The 19,614-nt window shown below is 45.9% G+C and overlaps 1 protein-coding gene across 1 annotated transcript in view; it reads left to right on the top strand.

The window, feature by feature from the left end:
- The window catches only part of ABCA13 (ATP binding cassette subfamily A member 13), a 393,578-nt gene that overhangs the window by 227,824 nt on the left and 146,140 nt on the right, over positions 1–19,614 (top strand). Inside the window, exons 45-49 of the mRNA XM_042248365.1 lie at positions 4,140–4,229; positions 8,923–8,992; positions 11,676–11,794; positions 13,376–13,463; positions 19,152–19,260. Of these exons, the coding sequence (XP_042104299.1) occupies positions 4,140–4,229; positions 8,923–8,992; positions 11,676–11,794; positions 13,376–13,463; positions 19,152–19,260 (476 nt within the window). The remainder of the gene's footprint in view (positions 1–4,139; positions 4,230–8,922; positions 8,993–11,675; positions 11,795–13,375; positions 13,464–19,151; positions 19,261–19,614) is intronic.

Here is a 19,614-nt window from a genome sequence, read left to right as displayed (position 1 = left end):
AAGTTTCCGCAAAACCCTATTTCTTGGTTTCAGAAAGAAAGCCCTGTGCAGGCGTGTGAGTCTCAGTCACTGTTACTTTATTTATTTAGTTTGGTTCAGGGTGTCTGTTCATTCAGTGACTTTGTTTTTGTTGTGGTGAAATATGTATGATAGGAAACGTAACCACGTAAACTGGTTCTAGCTGTATCAACCTTAGATTCATTGAGTGTCTTTGCTGTTTGGGTTTCTCTGGCTGCTGGGGCCCTGGGGCCATGTTTGTTCTGAGATGCTCTGGCGGTGCAGAGGGTCCCAAGCCGCGGCAGTTTCCTCCTCTGCGCCCTCCACGCTCCCTGGCTCAGGAGGAGGAAGGAATCTGCCCTCCGATTCAGCTTTTCCTCTCCTCTTTGGGGCCAAGAGACCAGGGAGGTTGTAGTCAGCAGGTCTCTGAGGGCCATCCTCTGGAGGACTGGCCCATTCTCTTCCTTGCCCTGGGTGCTTTGCAACTGTTCTTCAAATGCCATCCCTGTGCCACCTGGCCCTGAGATAGCTCTGCCTGAGGAAGTGCCCGCGGAGCCCAGGATCCCCTGGAGCTGATGCCTGTCAGATTCCAGGGCTGGGTCGGGGCAGCGGGGCACTGGACAGCAAGCAGAGTGGGGAGAGTTGTGTGCAGGTCACTTCCACCCAGAAGCCCCACGTTTCTTGATTTGGTTTGATCACCAAGAGCTACACCTGGGGACTCCTGTTAACGACACGAAGACCTTTGGGATGATGTGTAGTAATCCACATTAGCTCAAACAAGCCCCTGGGCCGTGCTGCTGCACATGAAGTTTTGAGACGTGCTGACATGGAGAGGAAGCAGTGCCCATGTAGGAGTCCCAGTCTAGCACTGTTTCCAATTCCTGCAGTCTGGTAAGGACAGGCTCCCCATGCCTCTAGCAGTGCTCTAAATACAGGTATGAGTTTGAAGATAACAAAAAAAAGGAGTTAAAGAACAGGCCACGGGCTTGATCCCTGGGTAGGGAAGATCCCTAAAGAAGGGCATGGCAACCCACTGCAGTATTCTTGCATGGAGAATCCCATGGTCAGAGGAATCTGGTGGGATACAGCCCATAGGATTGCAAAGAGTTGAACACGACTGAGGCGACTTAGCATGCATGCATGCACGAAGAACAAGCATTTGAATTTTATGGCAAAATCGATAATGTAAAGCTAGTTGTTTTTTTTTTTTTTAAGTGACCTTTAGACCTAAGCAAAAAAGTGGCAAAAAGTAAGACAGAACTTTGAATCTTGCTTTTAATAATTATCCCTAGTAAACAACTTCGTGGATCAGTATTTTTCTCAGGAAAAAAATTTCAAACTTTCATATTTGTTCTTGGATTAATGGGTCAAAAGGGAGCAATTCAGAGTATTTCCACAGATGCCACAAATAATGTTTTCATTTTACGAGCCACATTTCCTTGGGAAATATGTCCCTTTCCTTCTAAAAGTGTTTTCTCATTTGTCAGAAACTTGAAGACTATTTATACAGAGGTCACACTGCCTACTTATGAGATGTAGCTTTGCCATAAATTTCAGCATCTTTCATCACTGCAGAGTTCTGGCCATGGCTGTAGGGAATCAGATTAGGCCAGTTGTAAACCACCTGGATATTTTAAACTCATGGTTATATTTCATGTAGTGAGGAAGGTGGCGTTTTCCTGTAAATAATTATTCGTTTTGATTTTGGATGCTGTAGCAGTATTTGCATTCCAGCTTAGGTCTGAAAGTAAAGTTGTCCTCAGCAGAAATATATGACTTATTTGGTGTAATGAGTTGTTATTTCTTTTCCATTAAAATTGTCCTTTCTCAAAGGTAAGAGGTCCAGGAAGATCCAGTTGAGAGAAGTAAGATAACTGGGTGGAGATGAAGGATTAGGTCTATGATTTCAGCATATCAGCAAGATCACAATTTGTTCACAGATGGCTCAGGTGTAAAGAATCTGCCTGCAAGGCTGGAGACCCGGGTTCAGTCCCTGGGTGGGGAAGATCCCCTGGAGGAGGAAATGGCAGCCCACTCCAGTATTCTTGCCTGGAGAATCCCATGGACAGAGGAGCCTGGCGGGCTACAGTCCATGGGGTGGCAGGAGTCAGACACGACTGAGTGACAGCACGCATGTGCATGGCTGTGATTAATCCTGGGAAGCCCCACTCCTAATCAGCCTAATTTAGACAGGTGTAAAATACTGTTGGGCTTCCCTGGTGGCTCAGAGGTTAAGCGTTTGCCTGGAATGCAGGAGACCTGGGTTCGATCCCTGGGTCGGGAAGATCCCCTGGAGAAGGAAATGGCAACCCACTCCAGTACTCTTGCCTGGAGAATCCCATGGAGGGAAGAGCCTGGTAGGCTACAGTTCATGGGGTCGCAGAGAGTTGGACATGACTGAGCCACTTCACTTCACTTCACTTCAAATTACTGTTAGTCAGGGCTACGGTTTTTCCTGTGGTCATGTATGGATGTGAGAGTTGGACTGTGAAGAAAGCTGAGTGCCAAAGAATTGATGCTTTTGAACTGTGGTGTTGGAGAAGACTGTTGAGAGTCCCCTGGACTGCAAGGAGATCCATCTAGTCTATCCTAAAGGAGATCAGTCCTGGGTGTTCTTTGGAAGGACTGATGCTGAAGCTGAAACTCCAGTACTTTGGCCACCTCATGCGAAGAGTTGACTCATTGGAAAAGACTCTGATGCTAGGAGGGATTGGGGGCAGGAGGAGAAGGGGACGACAGAGGATGAGGTGGCTGGATGGCATCACCGACTCAATGGACTTGAGTTTGAGTGAACTCTGGGAGTTGGTGATGGACAGGGAGGCCTGGCGTGCTGCAATTCATGGGGTCGCAAAGAATCGGACACGACTGAGCGACTGAACTGAACTGAACTGAACTGAAAATACTGTTTCCTCTGCATTTTCTCAAGTAAAGATGTTTTTTAAAACTGATGTATAAAATTTACTGTAAAGTGTTTTTCCACATCTTCCCCAGACTAGAAGAATAGGGTGTCTTATCTTTGATGGTGTCTTCAATAAGGAGATTCCATCTTGGAGGACTTGGTTCTCATGGATGCTGCTTGAACTGTTAATTAACTTCTGAGATTCATGCCAGTAAAATAGAGATTATAATTCACTGTGTGCTTAAAGCATACCTAGGGCTTCTTATCAAGAAAATATTCAGTATAGTTTACATATTCATGTCTGACTCTTTGTGACCCCTTGACGGCAGCCTGCCAAGCTCCTGTCCATGGGATTCTCCAGGCAAGAATACAGATCTTTCCCACCCAAGGATCGAACCCACATCTCCTGTGACTCCTGCATTGACAGACAGATTCTTTACCACTATTGCCACCCAGAAAGCCTGTATAGAAACACTCAGTCATGTCTGACTCTTTGAGACCCCCCCATGGACTATACAGTCCATGGCATTCTCTAGGCCAGAATACTGGAGTGGGTGGCCTTTCCCTTCTCCAGGGGATCTTCCCAACCCAAGGATCGAACTTAGGTCTCCTGCATTGCAGGCTGATTCTTTACAGCTGAGCCACAAGGGAAGCCCAAGAATACTGGAGTGGGTAGCCTATCCCTTCTCCAGGGGATCTTCCCAATCCAGAAATTTAACCTGAATCTCTTGCATTGCAGGTAGATTCTTTACCAACTGAGCTATCAGGGAGGCCTATAGAGAAACACACAGAAGACCAAATATAAGAAGTTTTGTTGCTGGGCTATGTAGTAGAGCAAATATTCATAGCAAACCAGAGCTCCGGCATTGAGAGAATAGTTGTATATACTTTAATATGCTAATGTGATGTAATGTTATGCAGCCTTTAAAGTTAATTTTTAAAAAAGCATGGAGAAATGTTAGAGTTAGTAATATTTTAATCTTAAGTGAAAAGATGAGAAAAATGATGCAGTCGAATGCAAATATGTAAAATGGGTTTATCTGTGGTGGCAAAATTGTGCTTTTACGATGCCTCTTCATCCTGGTTGACTTCACCATAAACAAGGTGAACGATGAGCTCTAACTGCACTCCTGGGAACATGTGCCTGGCCTGGTGGGCCTGGGGCTCGCTCTGAGGCAGAATGTCCTGAGAACTCCCGGCCGAGTACTGACCTCCCCCCTGTTCTTTGTCTCACGATAAGCAGCAGTGAGAACGATGGCCTGGAGCTCGCCCAGGTGCTCTTGCGGAAGTTTGGGGATCAAGATCCGCCCTGTGCTGACTTATACCCAGACCTGTAAGTACCTGACATCCTTTGCAGACGTGCAGGCTCGAGCTGGCGACCCACAGGCTGGCAGGATCTCCTGGCACCTGTTCTCACTACAGGGAGAACAGTAGCCGGGTGAGAGGGCAAGGTCAGAGCATGCCTGATGCTGTCTGTTGATAAAAGAACCTAAGAGAAGCTCCATCATTCTCCCTTCCCTTCCCTGGTGAATACAGGCTTCATATCATTGCAAAAATCAATTAGTAAAGTCAATAATGAATAGCATTCAGTTAACTTACTAAAACCTCCAAAGAATAAAACTGCAAAAAGAATAAAGTAACAATTAAATATGAAATAGTTATTATTAATATTTATTATTTACTTTTTAGGGTAAACTTGTACCTATGAAAAGATTAATTTTTTTTTTTAACTAAAGAGAGTTAAAAAGTCAATAACATCAGTGTGGGGGTGAATTACTTTGAAAACTTTTTTCTAAGATTTGAAAATGATATTAATAATATAGAGATGAGACTTTGATAAAGCACGCCTTTCTTCATAAACAGTCTTCTCTCTCACTTTGTTTGACTGTTACTTATTGAGGATCGTGCTGTTGTAGGAACCAGGATTGATGGAAGACTTAGGAATTTACAAATGGGGAAGTGATAAAAAACCTTAATGATGTATTAAGTACTAAAGTGTATGTTTTTCAGTAATAAATACTAAAATCCAGACAATAATGCCGTATCAGTGCATGTTTTCCTAATTTGTGATGACTCGTCTTGTGCATTATTGATGTTGGTAATGAACATGAGACTGAAGAACTATTACTGGTCTCAGTGAGGAAGAATTAATAGAAAGTTAATCATGTTGTTTCACTTTAGTCTTCTCTTGAAAGGGAAATAATTAATTTAACTAAATAAAAGCTTCCATGGTGATGCTTTTATTTCCCTTCCATCTAAAGAAACATGCAGGATGTAAAAACTGTCTACCTTTGAGAAACTGAAATATAATCTGGGGCCCTGCAGGGTTTAGTCTGGGCCCAACCTGGCAACAAAGAGGAAAGAACAGTTGGCAGAAAAGAAAAAGACATTTATCTGGCCTTTCAAGAGAGGGGAAAAAAGGTAGCATCAGTGCTAAGACAGGAGACCATGTTCCAAATTCTGTTCAGACGTCAGTTTTACCCTCATGAACTGTTGCCAGGAATCAGGAGCCCCCAGACCCTCCTGCCTCACCCCTACCCCCGAGCTCTGCCCCTGCCCCATAGCCTGCAGATCCTCACTGTTCGCTCCTCAGCCTTTCCTCTGACTTCCTGGGTCTGCTTCTGCTTCTTGTTCTTTCTCTGTGAAAGCCGCCTGGTCCCTTAACGCCTTCCTGTTAACCATTTCTATGCTTTTCCTTGGTCAGCATGACCAAAAGCTGGAGGAGGGCGCCTTATACAAGGAGGCACTTTGCATACTTACATCAGTAATAATTTCTGTCCATGCCTCATGATTAAGTCTTATTTACTGAAGTCCCAGGTTGAAACAAAAGGTTTTATTTAAAACAAATAATTTTCCTTCTATAAATGTAAAATAGTATTGAATTCAGTGTCTACATTTTCCATTGTGGGCAGACTTTAGCCATCATTTGATTATGAATTAGCAGACACATTTTAAGACAGTAGATGAGATTCTGTGTATTGACTGTTTTTCTGCTCAGACTCTGAGCTTCTGCTGAGGGAGAAGCTCTTACCTCTTCTCAGGCAGAAAGGTGAAGAAAGTGATAGTCATTCAGTCATGTCCATCTGTTGGTGATCCCATGGACTGCAGCTCACCAGGCTACTCTGTCCATGGAATATTGGAGAGTGTTGCCATTGCCTTCTCCAATGGATCTTCCCAACTCAGGGACTGAACCCAGGGCTCCTGAATTGCAAGCAGATTCTTTACCATCTGAACCAAGGCAGAAGGCAGTAAAAGTCCCCAGAAAGAACTATTGTGGTATAAATGTGAAATGAACTATCTGTTTTCCTATTGTAGTAGATGATGCCTAATTTAAATTTTAGAAGCAGATGGGTAGATTTCGTCACTGAGGTTAATGCCACAAGGCTCGTGTCTGGTGACACTCCAGCCATGGTGTCCCTACTGTAGCTCAAGTAAAATACTTTCCCCACTGGTTCTAGATCGTGTTCTGTATAGAACACTATCAGGCACTGAGCAAATCTTCTAGTTCTATTGCACGTTCAAATCCAGGTGGGAAGATGGGTCAGGTTGGTTTCCATGGTTGGACGGCAGCAGCAGGAGCAGTCATGTTCAAGGTTCCATACTCCCAGGCTCACGAGGCCAGGTCCTCACTCCTGGCATCGCTGTGACAGCTTCCAGGCTGCAGAGGACCTGGGGCAATGGAAGCTGAGGTCAGGAATCTAAAGCACATCCAGAATGCATGTATCGAGCACCCAGGAAAGCTGGGGGAGACCCAGATTCTGGGCGGGGCCACGAGAGCCCACATCCCAGCTCTGCTGAGGGCGCTCTTGAGTGATGTGGGCGTGACTCACCTCCCTCTGCTCTTTTAGCATCACTGTGCGCCCACGTCTCTCACGAGAGCAAGTGTCACCTCAGACCACAGGGTGTCACTGTGCCGAGACTTTTGTTCCTTCAGGCAAGTTTGTGTCAGAACCTTCCCTCCTGAGAGTAGGTCCTGAGAACCTCTCTCTGGCACTGAGATGCAAAGTGCACATCTGGATGTTGAAAACTGCAGGCAGGCAGGCCTGCGTCAAGCAGACCCATTCAGTCCAGCCTCGCCAGATGCGACAGACAGAGGGACCATGTCAGACACCCCCTTAGGATGACATCACTGCTCATGTGTCCTGTGAAGCCTGGCTGGTGCTCCACACACAACCCTGGGGTCCTGACGTTGGAGGGATGCGAATCTCCTGTGCCCTCTCCGAGCACAGCTTCCCAGGACTTCCTGGAGGCTGGGAGGCTCCCACATCTAGAACCTGGTGAATGCTGTTACTGGCCCCTGTGCAGCTCTAAGGTACATCTCTGTACTCTCTGGCTCAGAGGGTAAAGCGTCTGCCTGCAATGCAGGAGACCTGGGTTCAATCCCTGGGTCGGGAAGATCCCCTGGAGAAGGAAATGGCAACCCACTCCAGTACTCTTGCCTGGAAAATTCTATGGACAGAGAAGCCTAGTAGACTACAGTCCATGGGATCGCAGAGTCGGACACGACTGAGCGACTTCACTTTCACTCTCTAAACTGGAAGCTAAGAGAAAAGCCAGTGGAGGATTTGGAAGAGACAAAGAGGACATTTTGAAGAAATGCATTATGTTGTAAATACTTGCGAATGGTCATCGAAGACCAGCAGTGGAAGCAAGGAAGGCTACAAGCTTCAGGAGTGTAAACGGAGTCATTTTTTCCCGAGTGATTATCAGATACAGCAAGCAGTCTGATTAAGCACATCGCTGCCTTGGATGCTGTCTCTCTGATCACTTTCAAGGCTCAAAACAGGAGTCTCCATAGGCTGGTCGACTGAGAAAGTCACACCAGGGAAGCCTTGAAGTGATTTTTGATATTGCAGAAATTTACATGGAAATTGTATTTTGCTGACCTGGTTAACGGAAATGGCAGGTTTCCTTTCATTGGCCTGGATGTTTTTCACCTTGATGTTCTAACACTAGAGCCACACCGCCTGGAGCAAAGAGCACGTGAGACTAACTTCCAGAGTGATGTCGGGTGAGCCCCTGGCTTCTGAGAACCCCAGTCCTTCTTCCTAGAAGTGAGGTTGCAGATGTTTGTGGTGAAAACATCTAGCCAGGTGCCTGTAGTTCAGTAAAGGTTAATTTCCTCCTTTCTCTCCCAATTTGTGAGTAAATAACAATTATTAGTACTAAAGCAGATTTCAATTTGTAAACATTGCTGAAAAAAATCAGAACAAGAGGACTAACAAGGAGAACAGTGATAGGGAGCTTTGGAATACAGAGGTTCTGAAACTCTCCAGTAAGTTGGTTTCATAGCAGTTTCTGTGGCACCACCATTCTTCATAACAGAAATTTAATACTAGTTGCTTTTCTTTAAATGATGATCAGTTATGATGCCACACAATGAAAAGAAGTTAGCAACTGCCTGTGTTTAGGAATTGCTGCACTGGTGCGGCAGAGAAGGCAATGGCCCCCCACTCCAGTACTCTTGCCTGGAGAATCCCATGGACTGAGGAGCCTGGTGGGCTGCAGCCCATGGGGTCGCTAAGAGTCGGACATGATTGAGCGACTTCACTTTCACTTTTCACTTTCATGCACTGGAGAAAGAAATGGCAACCCACTCCAGTGTTCTTGCCTGGAGAATCCCAGGGACAGGGGAGCCTGGTGAGCTGCCATCTATGGGGTCACTAAGAGTCAATCACGACTGAAGCAACTTAGCAGTAGCAGCAGCAGCGCTGGTGCTGAGGGTACCTGGTTTGGCCACCAGGAGCCCTGAGGTTCACGACAGCCCCCCGGGAGCCTCAGTGGCACATTCAGTGCACGAACAGATGGAGAGCATCATTTAATATAATGGAAATAATGCGATTGTAATAAAGCATTGTCCTCAGATTAACAGCTCGAGCTGTGAAAACAAATGTGAGCACTCTGCCTTCTGCATCACGGGGAGATAATGCTCTCGTGAGCTGTGCTCGGGTCTGGGGGATGCTGTCATGGAGACACAGCAGCTCTGTGATCTGAGTATCATTCCACCTTCTCCTTCATTTTGTCAGGGAGAATTCTTCCTGCTGGCACCCTGACCCCTCCTCTCACTGGGGCGTCCAAGAGTCCTGTGGCTGCCTGGTAGGTTTCCTCGGTGTTTTTGATTTTTTAATCAGCCTAAACCTCAAGGAACAGAAGTGAGTTCACCTATTCTCCCAACTCACCCAACCCTCCCCTTCCCCTGCCTCCCCTTCCGCATGTCCATTCTGTACGTCTGCGTCTCTATTCCTGCCCAGAAGATAAGTTCATCTGGACCATTTCTCTGGATTCTATATCTATATATTAATATATGATATTTGCTTTTCTCTCTTTGACCTACTTCACTCTGTATGACAGACTCTAGGTCCATCCACATCTCTGCAGAAGTCCGATTCTGTCCCTTTTTATGGCTGACACTACTGTGTGTATATATACGTGTGTGTGTATATACACACACACGCCACACACATCTTTCTCTGTCCATCTGTTGATGTGTCGATTGCTTCCCTTGGTGCTCTGTGATGAGCTAGGTGGGTGGGATGAGGGGAATGGTCGGGGGGAGGTCCAAGAGAGTGGGGATACACATATAGCTGATTCTCTTCCTTGTTCAGCAGAGACTAACACAGTATTGTAAAGGATTTATACTCCAATTAAAAAAAAAAAAAAACAAGTTCACTCCCATCTGAAAAATCGTCGTTTTTGGTAACTACATGAACTTTCCAACTAAATGACTCTTAGGTTTCCTTGATTGGGTGCTTCTTGGAAAGGTGTCATGACATGGTTTCCAGGGTGACCCTCCCATTCATTTTCCATTGGTCGCAATCAGTGACAGTCCAACAACGGAGCTGGAACTGCACTTCAGGGGAGAAATTTCCCAGAATTTCAAGGCAGGGTGACTTCAGGTTTCTTGTATTTTTATTTGAGTTTTGAAAGCTGGATGTTAAAAACTGAGATATCACGAGGCTCTTCTAACTATGAGTGAGCAATACAATGACACACAGAAGTAGGTTACCCCTGTTACAGTGAGAGGCACACTGTCCAGTCTGTTGAGGAGAATGGAGAGAAATTTATGTGGAAAACTGGTTGGAACTCATCTCAAAGAAAATCTCAAGAGGCAGTGAGTAAAGGGCACAGGTCTATTGGCTAAAATCAAGAAACAGATACGGCTATTCTAATTTACAGGAAAAAAATAAACAAAAATCTTAATTTAAATTGAGTTTTAAGAAAATGACCATGTGAGCATGTTTATAAGTGTTTTCTGTTCAGTTGTCCCCAGGGTGTGTGTTAGTTGCTGAGTTGGTTCTGACTCTTTGCTACCTCATGGACCGTAGCCTCTGTCCATGGAATTCTTCAGGCAAGAATACTGCAGTGGGTTGCCAATCCCTTCTTCAGGGGATCTTCCCAACCCAGGGACTGAACCCATGCCTCCTGCATTGCAGGCAGATTCTTTACCGTCTGAGCCACCAGGGAAGCTCTCCTGATAGTGTAGTGACTTTAGAAAGGCCTTCCTTACTCACTACTCCATCAAATGTCCTGAGACCTCCCCACCCGACACAAAAGCATCATTGCCTAGGGTGTCTGCAATGCCTAGATGGACCTGGTTTCCTTTCTTCTCTTAAACCAAATATCTGGACTCAGGTGAGGCAGTTAGATAGCACCATGGATGTAGGGAGGGCCCACCAGAGACCATTGATGGATGCCGCATGTTACCCTTTTGGCCTTGGCCCTTGGTGATTCGGAACTCTATTTGCTGCTCCTTTGTGGTGACCAGCTGTTCTGCTCAAGTTCCTTATGGACCCAATGATTTGTTTCTTCCCCATCTTGTTTATTCCATTAACTCAGGAACCCTATAAGTTTTCACTCCACGCTCTGATTCTTTGGCCTTGATTCACTCATTCTGTTAGACTGGTACTTTTTATTACAAGCTCCCTGAAATTTATTGAAATTAGATTGGGTGTCAGTATCAGAGGAATGAATGAACGAGTACCAGAATGGTTGATGTTAAATTCGCTCGAATTCACATGAATCGTGAGATCTCAGAAATATGTATACAAGGAGTAAAGCATTTCCTGTAAAAAAGCTCCATAGCCAAGGGAGCTTCAGAAATATCAGAGAAAGCACCATGTAACAGATCTCTTTGCCATAGCTCCCACAAGATGCTCAAATCACAAGGAGTGGGAAAGAGGCAGCTTTTAATTTATCTGACTAAAGAACCCTTGCTTGTGTATGTGTGTGGCGCCTAGGTGCCTTGGCAGAATCTTCTGGAAATGCTAGTCTACTCGTTAGGAGTCAGAGGCCCTCAGGAGAGAGGGAATAAGGTGGTCCCTGCTGGGCAAATATTTCCAGGCTCCGAGCCTCTGAGTGGCTGCGGAAAAGGAGTTTGTTTTCTGTTTCAGGCATTTAGGGAAGAAACACATTCTTTTGAATTTTCTCGCTTAACATCCTCTGACTCTCTTGGTGGTTCATCAAATGCAAGATGACCCCAGTGAAAATGTATTTTCCCTTTTGGGTTCTTACCCATCTGCCCAACTTATATACAGGAAAGGATTGGAAGTCCCCCAGTGTAACTAATGGCAAAGGTTGCAGTGGAATTCTGGTATAATTCTCAAATGTAGGTGACTCTTAAGAGAGACATGAGGAATCAGAACATATGAAAGGCCATCGATGAGTCACCGAAAAAGTGAGAGCAGGGAAGAGTCACATTTGCTTTACTTAAGTAGTATCGGGAAACCTGCATGTGGGTTGTGAACGAGCTTCTACTTCCCATCTTTGGAAATGATTGCAGAAGTGCCCCAATGCAAGCTCCAGGGCTCCCTACCTGACCAACCGCCTGGGCCACCGGCTTCTCAACCTCTCTGGCCTCCCGCTGGAGGAGTATTTGCTGGCGCCGACGGAAAAAGCGAGGTGGGTTTGAAACCTCTACTGTATCTTTCCTGTTTGCAGAGTTACTTAGGAAATCTGATCATTTCAAATGCTGATGTTCTTCAGTGCTCAGAAATCTCCTGCTAACCTTGATAACTCATAAAAATTCCGAAGCAGTGCTGCAGAACTTAATCAGATTCCTCCTGCTGACTTTCACTCTGGCCCCGGGGGGAGTGGGGGAGTCATGTTCATGGAGAGTCTGTCACCTGGGGGAGCCAGAAGCAGCTAGCCTGCTTTAGAGGATAAGCCCTGAGACGCTCACAGCATAATGAGGGAAGCTCTCCACGGTATCCTAAAGTCCCTCTTAAGAGATTTTGAGGAAAGCTTTTGTTCTATGCTGCATTTCCTTGAGCCTAAGAGGGGGAATCTAGATGAGAGGATAGGGATGAGCTGCTCATTTCTTTAAATTGCAGTCATACTCACTATTCCATCAAATGTCCTGAGACCTCCCCACCTGACACAAAAGCATCATTGCGTGGGGTGTCTGCAATGCCTAGAACATCCTCCCATCCCACCCCCAGGCCCTCTTTCCTTCTGATGCTTCGCAGACCATCTCTGGCCCCTGCTGCCCTCCCGTTGTGCCTTTAAACACATCCAGGAATCTCTGGTTTTTGAAGGTGGGCGCTTGTGTGCCCAGGACTTAGAATAGTATCTGGTATACAAAAGGCACTCAATCAGTGAATGCTTGAGTCTCTGAAATGAATGATTGAATTAAATTGAGCTGAGTGGGAATTTATCCTTATTCTTTTGCCCCAAATTTCTGCTCAAAATCCAGGCACAACAGTGGAAATTTGTTGTTTTAATCTCCTTTTATCCAGAGACTGGGAAACAAAGTTTAGTAGGTGTTTTTATTTCTAATGTCCAATATTTTTAGAAGCTTCATAAGTGCTAAATATACTATAAAACCCAAGGGATATGGAGAGAAAATTCACTCCACATCCCGGGAGAAACTCACGGAGCTGTGTAAGAGATGAACTGGCAAAAAAGACAGTTAAGGCCCAGCATAGCATTCATCACAAGAAATGGAAATTAAGGTGTGTGAGAACCCCAAAGAGAAGGAGATTCACCCCAATCGAGGTAGCCAGGGATGCCTTCCTGAAGGACGCAGTGTGTGCACAGAGAATGAGAGAAGCGAGAGGAAGAAGAGAAACCAAATCAAAACGGGCTGACTCAGGAGCAGGGCAGACCGAAGGGTACTGAAAGCTGGTTTTTAGGAGAAACGGCCGTTAATGAGAACGCCAGCAGGGCAGGCAAGCACAGCGAAGTCCTGCACGGGGGCATGTATCCTAACACCGCGGTGATGCTGAGAGGCTTATACTCTAACGTGGGTGAGGAGTGGGTGATCTCATCCATCCCTGCTAAATAAGCAGTGCCCTCCTCGGATACCTGCCTGGGGCCAGGCCGCATCCCGCAGCAGGCTGACTCTGGGGGGCTGCGACCCAGAGCCTGGAAGTTCCGCAGCCACTGTTTTACGGCCTCTGGTGTGGTGGGTGGGGGATGCCCTCCGTTAGGAGGGCCTCGTGCTACCTGGCAGAAGCTCTGACCTCTTGTTTACTTTCCCAGGCTTGGAGGATGGTCTTTTGGAGTGCAAATCCCCAATCAAGTTCAAGGCACAAATTCAAATATGTCAAAACCCCAAAATCTGGCAAAGGTACAGTCTTTCCTTTTTTTTTTTGTTTCTTGTTTTAGAAAGCATTCAGGGAAACTTGCTTTGTAAATATCTTTGTGGATAAAGGCAAAATCAAACCAAATACCAATGTTTGTTACCCTGAAACACAGCCAGTTGTATGTGAGCATTCTCTTGAAAGAGAAAATGAGTCGTTTCCTTTAGGCTATATAGAAATATTTGAAATAGGTCACGGTTTTTTGTTAAGATGGGAATTCACTGGATAGACCTAAAGCAAATAAGGAAAGTAATCTGCTTTTACAGCCACTTATCATCAGGGTGGGGCTTTCCAGGTGGCGCAAGTGGTAGGGAATCTGCCTGTCAGTGCAGGAGATGGAAGACATGCGGGTTCTTTCCCTGGGTTGGGAAGATCCTCTGGAGGAGGGCATGGCAACCCATGGCAGTATTTTGCCTAGAGAATCCCATGGACAGAGGAGCCTGGTGGGCTGCATTCCATAGGGTTGCTAAAAGTTGGACATGACTGAAGGGATTTAGCCACAGCAGCAGCAGCAGCAGCAGCATCAGGATGACAGTGATCTTGATATGTGCATTTATTGACCAAAAATTTAATTCGGGATTTTCCTGTAATGTTCTGAACCAACTTTTGGGTCAACCCAATAAATTCATTTTCTTCCTGATGACTGGATGGATCCAGAATGGTGAGCAGGCAGCACCCCTCCCAGGGGCTGGATTTTTAAGCCCTCCAGATCTGGCCCTGTGAATGAGGAAAATCCCTTTGGCATTACCGAGAGTGGCCAGGAAAGACCCCCTTACCCACCAGTACCACCCTTACCCCCTTAGCCACCAAGGAACTCAGGGGCAGGGAATCAGGACAGGTTTCTCTAAGGAAAGAGGTTGGTACAACCTTAAGATGGGAAAGATTCGAAGCTCGCAGTCTCGGTGATTGGGGAAACAGTCTGGTTTTGGTCCCGATTTTGAGAGAAATTGGGAAAGAGTAAGTCGTGGGAGTGGTGTGTGTGTGTGTTAGTTGCTCAGTCGTGTCCGACTCTCTGCGACCCCATGGACTGTAGTTCTCCAGGCTCCGCTGTCCATGGGATTCCCCAAGCAAGAATGCTGGAGCAGGTTACCTACTCCAGGGGATTTTCCTGTCCCAGGGATCAAACCCATGTCTCTTGAGTCTCCTGCATTGGCAGCCGGATTCTTTACCACTGAGCCACCTGGGAGTTGCATCTGCTTGTACACCTGCCATATCACCGATGAAATGTCTCTGCCTTGTCATGGGGCCTTCCGTGGTTCATGGTGACATGGAAAAGCTTTTCAGGATCCAGGCTTATGCCTGTTGAAGGATTATTCAGTGAAATAAAGGTGCTTTCCAGGTTTTTAACAGTGTAATCCCTGGTGAAAATGCTAACATTCATACTTCACAATGTAATCACAGAGAAAAGTTGTAACAGTCGTATTTCATAATGTAATCCCTGATGAAAAGTTCCGGTCCCTGTGCAGACTCTTCAGACAGCCCTCATTTCAACTGAGGTTTGCTCAAATCTCTCTCACGCTGCAGGCCACACACAGGGAAAGATTTATAGCTTAAGATGAAAAGATCAAGATTCATAGCTTGATAGAAAAGTAGTCTAAAATACCTTTGCTGGCTTTTTGAGCACATGATGTGACTGTTATTAAACTAAACCCAGTCTGTAGAGGAATCTGCTCATTTCCTCCGAGAACATGTTAAGTTTCTAATCTGTGAATCCCAAGCCTCCTGCTGACAGTGGGGCGTCCTGTCTGTGCTTCTAGGGTCTGGGGCAGGGCAGCCAAGGCTCCCCTGTGTCTCTGCTCCCGTGACGAGGGCTCAGCATCCTGTGTCTCCCTGACACTTGCTCTTTTTCCTCCTTGTTTGCCTTCTGTATCGACGTGTTTGAGCAGTGACTTCTGCAGCTTCTAATGTTGTTTGACATGGACTTTGCAATACTCAGGCGTGCAAGTATCCAGCCCTTTGGGGAGAGAGCCTCTTTTCAGGGAGCTCAATGATCGTGAGTCTGCATTGGACTCTAAAGGGCATCTGGTGTCTCAAATTCCTATAGCATTGTTGGTGGTTGATGTCATGTCAAATTATTACATTAACCTCTCGGTAATTAACCACCAGCCTTTTACTTTGGCCTTTGGGGTACATTCATAAGACCATAGAGTTTACAATTTTCCCAGTCTTTTGGAGGAGAAAATGGGAAATTTGCATATGAATAGGCTTAATATTTGAAATTCATCATATTTTAGAATATCTCTCATGGAACCTTTATGAATGATTTCATTCACATCTTGAGTGTTCCAGTGGTTTAATTAAACACCCTCTAGAGTGTATTTTGTTGTTGTTCAGTTGCTAAGTTCTGTCCAACTCTTTGTGACCCCATGGACAGAGGGAGCCTGAAGGGCTACAGTCCATGGGGTTTCCTGGGCAAGAATACTAGAGTGGGTTCTCATTTCCTCCTCCACAAGATCTTCCAATCCAGCAATAAAACCCGCATCTCCTGCATTGGCAGGTGGGTTCTTTACCTCTTAGCCACCAGGGAGACCCTCTAGAATGTATACACTTCAGGTAAAAAGGCTAAACACACTCCCCTCTTGGTGTTTGGCATTCATCTGTTCTGTTCTCATGTATACTTTTATGCATTTGAATATCCATCCAGAGATATTTTTTTCCTTACAGTAACTTAGTTGCCTTTCTGAGGAACTGCTCCTGGGGATCCTGACATGAACGGTCTGTTTTGAGGTGTCATGATGGGTTCCTAAAAGGAGGTTAACTTCCTCCTTCAGCTGTTGGATTTGTTGATCCTGACTTAGAGACCAGCAGGGAAAGAAGTCCCACAACTTATTTAAGATCATCCTGAAGCATCTATGGCTTACTTAAAAAAATTTATAAAATTTCTCCCAAGCAAAAGCCAGTTTGTAGTAGAACTGAAATGATGTTCAAATTGTTCCTTGGAATTCTGGATGTTGTCATCTGTCCCAAAAGTGACGCCAGGGTTGTCAGGACCATCAGCAGCTGGCCGTCGTGGAGCTGGGCAGGCTTTGGGGGCTGCACTCTGCACAGAATTCCGGGTCTCCCTCCGGTGGGGAGGCTCCCTGATCAGATTCCACCCGGTCCCCTGGCACTGTCCCTGTGGCCGTGTTCTCAGTATCTAGACTCAGGCTGGCCTCCTGTCTGCAGAGAGCAGGGCTGGAGCCCTCAGGGGCCAACATGGCAGCACCCTCTGCCCTCTGACCTGGCCGCATTGATGAACCCTGGCGCCTCATCATCTCACTGAGGTCTTCAGGCCGCATTGTGGCTCCTATTAGGACAGGTTGCACCCTCTATGGTTAACGAGCATTTTGGGACATCAGGGTCCTCAGAGTTATACCCCTTAGGTCCCTGGAAGCTACTCTGTCCCCTGAGAGGGTCACTGGGCACCACCCCTCCCTCAGCAAACATCACCAAGTTTCACGGCCACGCCTGTGACTTAGTCTTGACCATGAGGCAGCCCTCCTGACCTTTGGCCTGGAGACTGTGTTCCTGAGTGGAGAGGTTTGCCAGCTGCTGGTCTCAACTGGGATGATGGTGGAGACTCAGTCCTGGTAGCTGCCTGGAGGCACAGGGGCTGAGCCCAGGTCGGAGATCCACAGCCCCGGGTAGAGGAGAAACGGAGCATGAACTCGACCCAACACAGAAGCTGAAGCTGATGGGGAGGAGTGGGCGAGACGCCTAGGCTCTGGGGTACCGCACCCCCACCGTAGCTACCCCACTTTGGTTTCTGTGTTTTTGTACACTGTTTTTTAAAAATACAGTTCCCTGTGCTATACAGCAAATCCTTTTTGCTGTTTTATTTTAATTAATCAATTAATTTTTAAAGATGAAAAAATTTTTTTGCCAAACCATGAGGCAGGTGGGATCCTAGTTCTCCAACCAAGGATCGGACTCCAGGCCCCACACTGGATGTGCAGTGTCTTGGCCACTGGACCACTATGGAATTTCCGTGTACAGTGTCATTTCTAAGTTGAGAAAAATGTCACCCTACTTTTAAAACAAAATTTCAAACAAACTAATTTGAAGGCGCCACGTCTAGGGCAGAGAGCACCCTTGGGTTTCATGTTTTTTCCTCCAGTTAAGCAGTTAATGGAGCCAAGACTGGTGGTGGGGGGAGCAGGCCGTGGACTGTGGTTCCCGTCCACAGCAGAGGTTTTCTAGTGTATGTCCTTGAACTTTAGCAGTCTTGCATTTTACGTCATTGTATCCAGAAGCATAGCTAGTCCCTGTATGTTAGCACATCTGCAGGTGTGTGTGTTTGAGGGTGGGGGTGGTGAGAGGTGGACCTGGGGGGTCCTGCAGGGACTGGGGTCCTTGTGTTGGGTACAGAATGGGGGCAGATACCCTCTGGTAAGTGATCTCAGTGCAAGGTGGGGCGGGCTGCCCTGTGAAGGGAACCCACGCTTCCCCCCACTTTTCAGAATCCTGTGTCTGAATTACACCCATTTGTGAGTCTGTGGATTTTTCTGTTACCGGTCTCAGATCCACTTGAGCACAGCCAAGGGCATCAACAGGTTGTCCTGGGTCTGTGGATAGTCGGTCTTGAGCAGAATTTCTTCCTCCTTGGAGTTGGAAAGGGACTGCTAAGGGTTTCCCTGAACCTGTGAAACTATTTGAAGATGGGGGTGTGTAATGGCAGCTGCTGTGACAGAGGGCAAGGTTCTGCCTCCTTAATCACCCAGTGAGGTGGGCTTCCTAAGAAAGAGTTGGGCCACTGTCCTGCAGAGAAAGGCATTTTCATGAGCTGTCACTAGATACTTAGTTCCTCCCGTGAATTCAGGACCCTGGTGGAGGCAACTGGTCACCCTGTGATGGGGTTGGGGAGGGGAATGGGTTGGAAGCCCAGGGACCTGAGATTTGGCCCTAACTGCAGAAACTGTGAGCACCTGCACAGCTTCCTCCAAGTAGAAACCAGCAAGGGAGCAGCTATAATTCCACAAAGATTGTCACAAAAGACAGTGTCATCTAGAGAAATGAACTTGAATTAAGGTCAAAATTTGCTGGTTGATTCATTATCTCTTAAAGACATTCACCAGCATTCCATTGAGTGCATTAAAATTTTTTTCATTAAAATATCAATATTGTGAGATATAGACACTGATAGTTCAATTAGTATTTTTTATGCTACTTCTTATTTCAATTTTAATAACATTGTCTGTCTCCTGTTTTCTCCTTCACCTTCCTCCTGTCTGATGGGCCTGCTGCTTTATTCTCCATGCTCAGCAAATGTTCACTTCAATTTATTTTGAGGAATAATGTTCCACATTCAGTTATTAATTTGAGAGTCATCATTTTTTTCCTTATCATTTCTGTGCTTTTAATTTGCAGGTCAGATTTCATTAGCTTACCAATGGAGAAAGAAGAAAAAATTGAATGGGCTTAGATTCCTCTTTTTTTGCTGTGAGAATATAATTATAGAGCAACACTCACATTTGTTCTGGGGAAAATTAAACTATTTTTAGCTATAAATTATATGCTAGAGATAAATATAAAATTAGTAGGCTGCTCACTGTCAGCCATGAAGGACCATTACATGGAGGCCTGTGTTCAGGTGCTGGAGAAGCAAATTTACACATGTTCCTTATATGTGAGAACAGCTTATGAATAGACTTAAGAACTAATTTCATGAGGGCCATTAAGTTATCTTTCTCTTTTAGGTGTGGTACAACCAGAAAGGCTTCCACTCCCTGCCTTCCTACCTAAATCATCTCAACAATCTTATTTTGTGGAGGCACTTACCCCCTACGGCAGACTGGAGACAGTATGGTAATGTTATTCTATGTGCATTTTCTAATTCACTGCTTTCCAAAGACAGGGTTGTTAAATGGGAAAGACTCAGAAGAAGTTGTGAGCAGAAATGTGAAGTGATGCGAAGTTTCTGTTTGGCAGCCAATCCGTGTAGAAACACATACACATCGAGAGGCTGTGGTGGCTTGTGTGTGTGTGTGTCTTTCAGTGTCTTTACCTGTGAAGTTGTGACCTCAGCTATGAGATGACAGGAGTCGAAGGTGACTAGAGAGCTCACTCCTAGTGACTTAGCATCCTCCATAAGCAAGAGCCATTGCTCTTTCTAAAGACACTATCGTATGGTTCAGGTCACCGTTACTGATGGGAAGGTGC

Source organism: Ovis aries, chromosome 4 (genome assembly GCF_016772045.2).
Source record: "Ovis aries strain OAR_USU_Benz2616 breed Rambouillet chromosome 4, ARS-UI_Ramb_v3.0, whole genome shotgun sequence".
Classification (NCBI taxonomy): Eukaryota; Metazoa; Chordata; class Mammalia; order Artiodactyla; family Bovidae; genus Ovis; species Ovis aries.
The sequence above is the reverse complement of the archived record's forward strand: the minus strand, read 5'-3'. Positions and strand labels throughout refer to the sequence as shown.